An 8583-nucleotide genomic window follows, 5' to 3' on the forward strand; every position below is an offset into this window, starting at 1 on the left:
ATTCCCCACAAAGATCCTACAGAAAATTTGATAAAACATCAATATAAAAATTAATCATGAATGGAGGAATGTAAAATTATTAGTGGATGACATTGTGGGGAATGGGGGTTATCCTCAAATCATTTTCCAATAAATTAAATTAAAAAAAAAAAGGGTGCATTTATTAAATAATTGCCCATCATTCATAAATAGAAGTAAAAAGTGGACAAATAAATGAAGATGTAAAACTTGCCTATCGCGGGCCAGGCACATCCCCCCAGTATTACATCAGGCAAAATTTGAGATGATCCAGGGAAGGTTGTAAATGGGTCAACATGTAGCATTTATGGGGGGTTTTTGAAAAGGATGGAGCACTTTTTAAAATATTTATTAAATTTTTTTACTTTTGAAATTATTTCCCAATTTTATTTGTTTTTTAAGAGATAATTTTTAATCATATTTTTTAAAAGATGAGTATATTTAAAAAATATGATTTTTTAAAAGTAAGGGAACAGTTGTCTTGAGGGGAATGGTGGACCCAAATGTTGAAGATGACAAAAGTTGTATCTATGGCTCCATTTTGGCCAACAAGAGAAAGTGGAATGGGACACTTAAATGGCCTAGAGGTCAATGCGCCAATCTCAATTCTTCGGACAATAATTTTTCTATATTTGTTGATTTTCCCTATTTTTTTTCAACTAGAGATGTAAATCCATATCATATCTCAAGATTGCTCCTCAATGAGTAATATTTTTAAAAAATTATTTAGGCCGAATTAGACACCTCTAACCTCTTCAATCAACATCGAACTTGAAATTGGTCAACATAAGCAAACACCTTCAAATAGACTAATCACAAGAGTTTCGAATTTAAATTTTTATTGTTGATTTAGTTTTAAAAGATGTTTGGTTTTTTAATTTTTTGTTGAAAGCAATTTGCTTTCAGGCTTTAAGTCGTTTATTTTTTTTTACTTTTTCATGATTTATTATAAACTTTTTGTTGAATAGAAAAAACCAAAATATTTGATATTTTCTAAATGGAAAAAGTAACATATTGGTTTTTTTTTGTTTTTTAATATTTAATGAAAATAAAATATTAAAAAAAAACAGTCTAATATTTTAATAATATTAAGCATTAAAGTTCTAATTAGAATTGAGTTAAAAAAAAAAACATCGCCTTAATTCAAGGTTACCCTTTTCCCCACCTTCAAAGAAATGGGCATTTCACCCATCATGAAAAAATTTCTAAAAGATAATTCAAATCGCCTTTGTTAGCATAAATGATAAAACAAACAACTATCAGAGTCTATCGCTATCACCAAAAAAAAGGCAATAAACTATGAAAATCCAGATGGACCAGGCCCAGCCTACCCGGGCTTAAATAATGTCAGCCCGACGTGGCTTGGGCTGCTCTCATCCTCAAAGGCAGAGTCTATCTGGTCCATCCAATTTTAATGCAGCTTTTTTTTAGAAGAAAAAAAAAAAAAAAAAAACTTACTCATAATCTATCGTTTACACTACTTTACAGTAAGGTTGGGGCCTTGAGCCCATGGGCTGTCGCACAGGCCTGATATCAAACCCGAGCCCAGCCCAATTTGCAGCCCCTAGGTTATCTCTTCAGAGCCAATCTTACCGTATAAAAACCCTAGGTCGCCTCGCCAGACGAAACCCTAGCTGTGCCGAAGATCCCAAAGGTCTCTGATCAAGCTTCGGTCTTTGAAGAACCAGAAGCCTAACAGTCATGGTAAGATCTCTCAACCATCACCATTACCCTCAACTCAATCTTCTTCTTGTCCGTTGTGATGTAACCTTCAAATTTCTTTATTACTTGTGCTGTAGACGTTCAAGCGCAGAAACGGCGGCCGCAACAAGCACGGCCGTGGACATGTCAAGTTCATCCGCTGCTCAAACTGCGGAAAATGCTGCCCAAAGGTCTCGCTCCATTTGTATTCTGATTTAGTGGTTTTGTATCAAAGCATCAGTTGTTGAATTGGTGCTTGTTTGGAATTGTGTGATCAGGACAAGGCAATCAAGAGGTTTTTGGTGAGGAACATCGTGGAGCAAGCTGCAGTGAGGGATGTTCAGGAGGCCTGCGTCTATGACAGTAATTACACTTCCTCTTTTTTTCGTTTTTTTTTTCGGTAATTTGTTCTGTGTTTTTTATCTGATCTGGGGGCTAATTCTCTGTGTAGCTTATACTCTTCCCAAGCTGTATGCAAAGATGCAGTACTGTGTGTCTTGTGCAATTCACTCCCATGTTGTGAGGGTTCGTTCTCGCACTGATAGGAGGAAGCGTGACCCACCACAGCGCTTCAGACGCCGGGTATGTATTATTCTACTTATTTGTGTATTTGGGTTGATTTGTTTGTTTGGTAGATTGTTTTGATTGTTGCGGCAATCTGGAAATCTAGAATGTTCAGCATTGTTTTTATGTGTGTAGATACTAAATGCTATTATTCACTTGCATAGGGTGTTCTCTCTCTGGTGTTTTACATTATTTGTTTTATTGATTCTGGATGATTGAGGCTTGCTTTTTAAGCATAAGGCCGGTTGTGTTCATGGAGTTATGCAAGATGGCTATGCTCTTGACATTCAATGGATTCGAAAACTAGGGAAAATAAATTACATTGAGAGTTGAGATTAATTGAATTTTTATTTTTTGATTCATTATATTTGCATGTACCTGCAATCTCAAATTTAGGACAGCATAACCCAGCAGATTTGTTGGATGGAAAGAACTTGAAAGCAAATGTCATTTCCCATAATGTATGATATTAATATGAACAAGTTAGGGAAATGTTTTATAATGTGTGCACTGTCCTATGATCTAGACCTGTGAGCAATGTAATATTTGCATGTTTGTGAGCTTACTCTACTGGGCATTTGTATTATTTTGGCCTCGAATTTTATTTTCATGAGAGGATTACAGATAGAAACTAACAATGCATAACACCCTTTCTTTGATGCATGATTGTTTTATAAATTAAATGATGGTATTCTTGTGTAAATGCTTAAACTGGTGTTGGGCAAGGTTGGAAATCAGTGTTGGTGGAACTGTTAGTAAGAGGAGGAAGTGTTTTGTAATACCGTATGAAGTCTGATAAATCAAACACTATGCTTAGACCTTTGTTGTATAAAGAATTGTGATTAGAAAGCTATGCACTGTGCATTGCCTCTTGTATAACTTTTCTGAATAGAAACCTATGCAAAGAACCACCGATTCTATGTATTTGTTCCCATATACAGTAAGTATGTGCCAAGTGGGTAGCGGGTGCTATGATAATAAACCATATTCCATTCCAGCTTGCATGCTTGTAATATGTTCTCTGTGTTTGTTTCAAAGTGTCAAACAGAAGTTAATGACTATATTTATTTGAAATATTTTGAGTTTTCTTAGTTTATTTCTTCTGCATGTACTTGAGTCAATTTCTGTTTTTCTTTTTCAGGATGATATGCCAAAGCCTGGTCAAGCCCCTCGTCCTGCTGGAGGTGCTCCTGTTCGCACCTGATAAAATGAAGTTGATTTCCTCTGTCATTCTGCTTTCAAACAGTTACCTGAAATTTTCAGAACTTTTGAGGCCTTTTGTTTTTGTTTTTCTTGGTTTGGGAGATTTTGATTATGATGGAAGGTTTAACTTTTGCTGTTTAATGCTTTTGAGTATTAATGTAGTATCAGGAAAATGAAAATTGAGACACGAGAATGAATTTCATTTTTTTAACTACCTTTGAATCAAATCCTATAATTTTGAGTTGAAGTTTGCTCCCCTATGGGACCTCAGTCATTGGGTTCTGGCAGCTTAGGTGAAACCCTGAATTCAAATACGATGCCTGCATTTCTACTAAAAGGGTATTTATTACCTGAGAGCTGCATTGGATTAGCAGTGTAAACTCTATTATCATTTTCCCTTCATTTCCTTCAATATGGCGTTGATGCCCTTTGAACCTAAAGAGTGGTGATTAACTTTCTCAAAATTCATAACACTGTTTGGGAAATTTTCTTCTTTTTGCTTAATGGGGTGTAGATTGGAAGATGGAGGATGATTATTTCCCTGGCAGCATTTCAAAGTTAGGTTCAGTGCTTTTTTGGTACTTTGCCGGATGGCCCAAGCAGCCAGTAGCAGATACTCAAATTTTATGCTTGGGTTTTACTTGAATGCTCATACATTAGCTGTCATCTTCAAGGTCCATTTGGTTTTAATGCATCTGGATCACGCAGCTGAGCAGAGGAAAGAGGAAATGAATCTGTTACTGGTTTGATATTTTTGGGGCTTAGGTGCTTACGAGCTGTACGGTGTAAGCAAAATCCTCGTTAAAAGTCTAACTTAAGACAACTGGCTCCAAATAGCATATGGCCCGGCGTTGAAAGTGGCTGTAGCCTACAATCTCAAATCAAGGGGTGAGTCCCGTACCATTTAAAAGAATTGTGACCTTCAGTGTCGGAAATTTTCAGTTAAATACAAATGAATTGCATTTTCTTCACTGAATTTTCAGCCTCCGGTTTCATCTTTGCGAGGTGAGATTCACATTCATTTTCCATTGATCGAATTCCCCCTCCTCTGCCACAGCCTGGCTAGGGACTCGGTTAAGTTAAGATGCTAACACTGAATGAAAATTGATTCCAACAATTTTCATCAATCAATTCCTCAAGTACAAAAGCAGATGGTGTATGGTGGATTGCAGTAATAGATGAAGTTGGTTTAGTTTATCCCTCCTTTGATGGGCACAAGGATAAAACCATCTATTGCTGGGCAAGGTAGCTAGATGCAGCTTTCCCCAGAAGGCTCGAGGTAGCAGAATGTCCATTTTGCTCTCAAATCGCTCAACATTGCTGAAGTTCCTTTGCAATCCTAATGCAGACTGCCATTGGGCAGTTTGTCTTAATTGCGTTGAAGGCAATGTGTGACCTGCTAACAGCATATCCCTCCTGCAACAACCAAATCCAACAGATGGACTGCATCAGTTTCTGTAAACCATTTGTTGGAGCTCCAGACCATAGCAAATCTCTCCAACTTCAATTGGGAGTGATCAGCTTCTATAGAACAATAAAATGCCATACCATATTATAATTTCCCCTTATATTTTTCCCATTCTCCTAAGCTGGGGCTTGATGAGTTTTTAGACCAAAAGACTCGTGCAAGTAAACATCATCTGGATCAGGCAACTGAAAAAAAAAATACCTGACTCTGTTTCTTGGCTAATGACAATTGAAAAGCCTCTAAAAGAGAACACTAGGAGGATACCTTGTTCAGGGCGCTCATCATTGTCCTGAGGGGAGGAGAGTTTATTTTTGCACGGCTTGCTACCTAGGAACATAAGAGGAAAATCAATAATGAAATTGCATTCAATTTCCAAGCCATGCAACAGAGCCTGAGAATTAATTCACAACCAAATCAAGAATCTAAAACACAAAATGATGTTATTTGCAAGTAAACCTCGTCCAATTTGATGTATCCAAATGGTAATTTAGGGTCACTCTCATCGATCATCTGCTTCAGAAGTTTTCCCAGATGAGTTTCAGTGTCATTGCCAGTCCATCCCCATTGTTCAGCTAAATTTAGCATTTCTGTGAGGTAGGAAGCATTGTGAAGAGGTCCTATCCAAAGGGGACCCGAAACAACGAGTGAGCTTGAAACCTGAAAAGAACTAAATAGCACCTTAGAATGTTATCCAATTTGACACCATACTGTGGACATAGAAGGACTTGTGCAACTGTTTCCTGTATCACGGAAGCATAGTTCAAAAGTACATAATAACAAAACAATCTACATGTTATAATCCACTGGCATTAAAAGAATAGGTCAATTCCAAACTGCATAAAAATGCTTGAAGTGATTTGTACATTAGAAACTTATATATTTAGCAAAGGTAAAAGAAGTCGTAAATTTAAAGAGCAAAACAGAGAGAAGTGTAACGGAGGTTTGGGGATTAGAAGCTTTGCTACACCAAATAATCAGGTTTTACTTGTTAAGTGGTTGTGAATGTTTACCTTAGAGCAGAAGAGTCTTTAGATATGGGTGGTTAGGGGTGAATTTGGGGTGATAGAGGGTAATTGGTGTTCTAAAGAGGTGAAGGGGTGGGGTGGGGAAAGGTAAGGTGTGGGCCTTTGGAAAGCAACCAGAAAAGGGTGGAAAGAGTTTTGGCTTAGGACAGGCGTCATAGTAGGAATTGGGCTCAAGACCAAGTTTCATTTAACAGATGGTGTGGGCACCAATCTGACCAGCCACTGAAAGATCATTTCCTCAAAAGTTTCTTTAACTGAGCTAGAATTCTTTTTGGGGAGTCAAAATCTTCCCGTCTTGGACTTTGTTCATGGTTTCTTTTTTCTAGGGGTGGTGGAAGATGGGGTGGAGGAGGAGAGTGTTCAGGTTGTGGTTGTGGCCCTTGTCTTTTTCCTTTTTCTTTAGTCTCCTCGACACTTTATGTATACTTCCTGTGTAAAAAGTGACCCTTTTCCCATTAGGTGCTCTTTAACATGTTTTTCTTATTGAAGGAGTTAAGCTTCAATTTTATTGTCCTCTAATAGCAGTGCCAAGTTCTAACACAACAAATCAAACACTGAAGTGTGTAATCTACAAGCATATTCAGTATAATGAATAAACAAATCAAGCGTTACACCACAAACTTACTTCTCTTGAAGAAAAATTGTAGAATGAAGCTGTACCTTTGCATCACTGCAGGGGCAACAGATCCGGCCAAGCTCATTCCATGAAAAAGCTTGAGAGTTTCCACACTCGGTGCAGTAGCTGATGAAGCCATAGTTCCTGCCACAGTTATAACACAAAACATGGTCACCTACACAACAGAGCTACAATAAAAAATAAAAATAAAAAAACCTTAAAATGGAATCACAATCAACTATCACCTGTTTTCAGGAAGTTTTCCACGGTTCATTCGGAGCATGACTCTAAACACAGGTCCATGGTAAGAATAGTATGAGAAAAGTGGTGTGATGCGGTAGCCCAGCACAGACGCCTCCCGCAAGGCTCCACCTATAAGCATTCGCAAACCAACCTCATTCGAATATGGCATAGGTCGAACAAATGCTCCATATGAAGCTAAAGAACTAAAGAAAGAAAAACCCACATAAATATACCAATTGAAGTACACAAATATAATGCAACACATCAAGAAACCGTGATAAAACATGCTCCCTTTTTGGAAAATTTTATTCTTCAAAAACATGGAAAACATTCCAGCAAATTTCGTTTAGAGCTTGCTTTCTGTCAATTCGCTTCTCTTACTTAGAAGATATTTGGGATATTTCTCTCTTCCTCAATTTGATCTAAACTTTTTGGTTTTCTTAAAAATTACTTAAAAGAAGATCATGCATTTTCTTCAGAATTCAAAGAAAAATGATTCAGTTGGAATGTGTAGTGTTACTTCCTCGAATTCAAAATTACAAGATCAATATCAGATCCCCGGACAAACTGCCATAGATTTGTCAAATAAAGACACCATAAACCCAAATTCAGCCTATTTCTTCAAGAAAAACTGACAGGGTATCAAGCCATTCCACAAAGCATCTAGAATATCAGTCGACAAACATAAAACACCACATTGATAAAAATCAAAAGTAAAACTCACTGATGAGGCCTGTGACCACCGGAGGTGTACCCATCAGTCGACGTGACATAAAACAATCCATCCAACTTCAGGGCATTATACGCAGACCGCAAAAACGACGACTCGCTCCCAAACGAATCAACATCAATCAGATCATAGAAATCCCTACGCAGATAACACTCCGTCATGACCCGATTCGCATCTGTATGCGTCACAACCCACCTCCTCTCCTCCCCCGAACCCCCCAACCCCTGCGACAAATTCTCCAAAATCGTCCTCCCGTAATTCTCATTTGCATCATTCGCCAAGACGAAATCGGCCTCCGCCTCCACGAGGTACCGGAGCGACCGAATTCCGCAGCCGCACATGGCGTCAAGAACCCTAACACTGCCTTTCGATTTCTTGTAGAGCGACGCCGCCAAGACCCCGAGGTCGCGGCCGGTGGCGCTCTCGTGCCGGAAAAAGGAATCGCCACTGTCGAACGTGAGACCCCTTTCGGTGCGATACTCGGATTCGGGGAGGGCTTGGCAAGCAGAAAGTGGCTTAGGGTTATGGTTTTGCGGGTGTGGTGAAGAGCGGAGAAGAAATGGAGAAGAGGATAGCGTTTTGGCAGAGAGGAGTATCATGGCGGGAGATATGGTTAGGGTTTTACAAATTTCCCGGGGTTTTATCGAAGTTGCTGGTGCATCGCGTGACACGTGTTTGATTGTTTCCTCGATTGACGGTCCTGATGCTTCTAACTCATTACACCCTGTTTGTCCCTGAAAAATACAAATTTAATAATTTTTACAATGTCCACAATCAAGAAAAATCCTAAATAAAATCTTTTAAATTTCAAAAATATATTTAAAGACTGGCCATTTATTTTACAAAATTGTTAAATTACTTTAAAATAAATGTTTTTATTATTTCTAGAATATTAACGAAATAGAATCATAAAAATGAAAATAAAAATTATTTATAAAAAATTAAAAATTTCTTGGAGATATTCAAAATAATAAAATAATAATAGTATCCCATCTTCATTCCCATGACAAACAAG

At 37.9% G+C, this 8583-nt stretch overlaps 2 protein-coding genes across 3 annotated transcripts; one reads left to right on the forward strand and one right to left on the reverse strand.

The window, feature by feature from the left end:
* The first annotated feature begins 1612 nt into the window (after positions 1 to 1612).
* Positions 1613 to 3733, forward strand: LOC117928852 (40S ribosomal protein S26-3). Its single transcript, XM_034848921.1, has 5 exons — positions 1613 to 1722; positions 1818 to 1910; positions 1998 to 2082; positions 2171 to 2301; positions 3425 to 3733. The coding sequence occupies exons 1-5, from the start codon at positions 1720 to 1722 to the stop codon at positions 3485 to 3487; spliced, it is 375 nt and encodes a 124-aa protein (XP_034704812.1). The 5' UTR covers positions 1613 to 1719; the 3' UTR covers positions 3488 to 3733.
* A 629-nt stretch (positions 3734 to 4362) lies between these two features.
* On the reverse strand, positions 4363 to 8223 carry LOC117928851 (tRNA (guanine(26)-N(2))-dimethyltransferase). 2 transcript variants are annotated; one of them, XM_034848920.1, is made up of 7 exons: positions 7563 to 8223; positions 6841 to 7041; positions 6640 to 6739; positions 5411 to 5611; positions 5219 to 5281; positions 5035 to 5139; positions 4831 to 4902 (listed from the first exon to the last, which is right to left on the reverse strand). In XM_034848920.1, the coding sequence occupies exons 1-6, from the start codon at positions 8165 to 8167 to the stop codon at positions 5071 to 5073; spliced, it is 1239 nt and encodes a 412-aa protein (XP_034704811.1). In that variant the 5' UTR covers positions 8168 to 8223; the 3' UTR covers positions 4831 to 4902; positions 5035 to 5070. The 2 variants fall into 2 exon arrangements, with proteins under 2 accessions (XP_034704810.1, XP_034704811.1); XM_034848919.1 differs by lacking the exon at positions 5035 to 5139 and having other exon boundaries at positions 4363 to 4902; positions 7563 to 8214.
* Between the last annotated feature and the right edge of the window lie 360 nt (positions 8224 to 8583).

This window comes from Vitis riparia, chromosome 13 (assembly GCF_004353265.1).
Source record: "Vitis riparia cultivar Riparia Gloire de Montpellier isolate 1030 chromosome 13, EGFV_Vit.rip_1.0, whole genome shotgun sequence".
NCBI classification, from domain to species: Eukaryota; Viridiplantae; Streptophyta; class Magnoliopsida; order Vitales; family Vitaceae; genus Vitis; species Vitis riparia.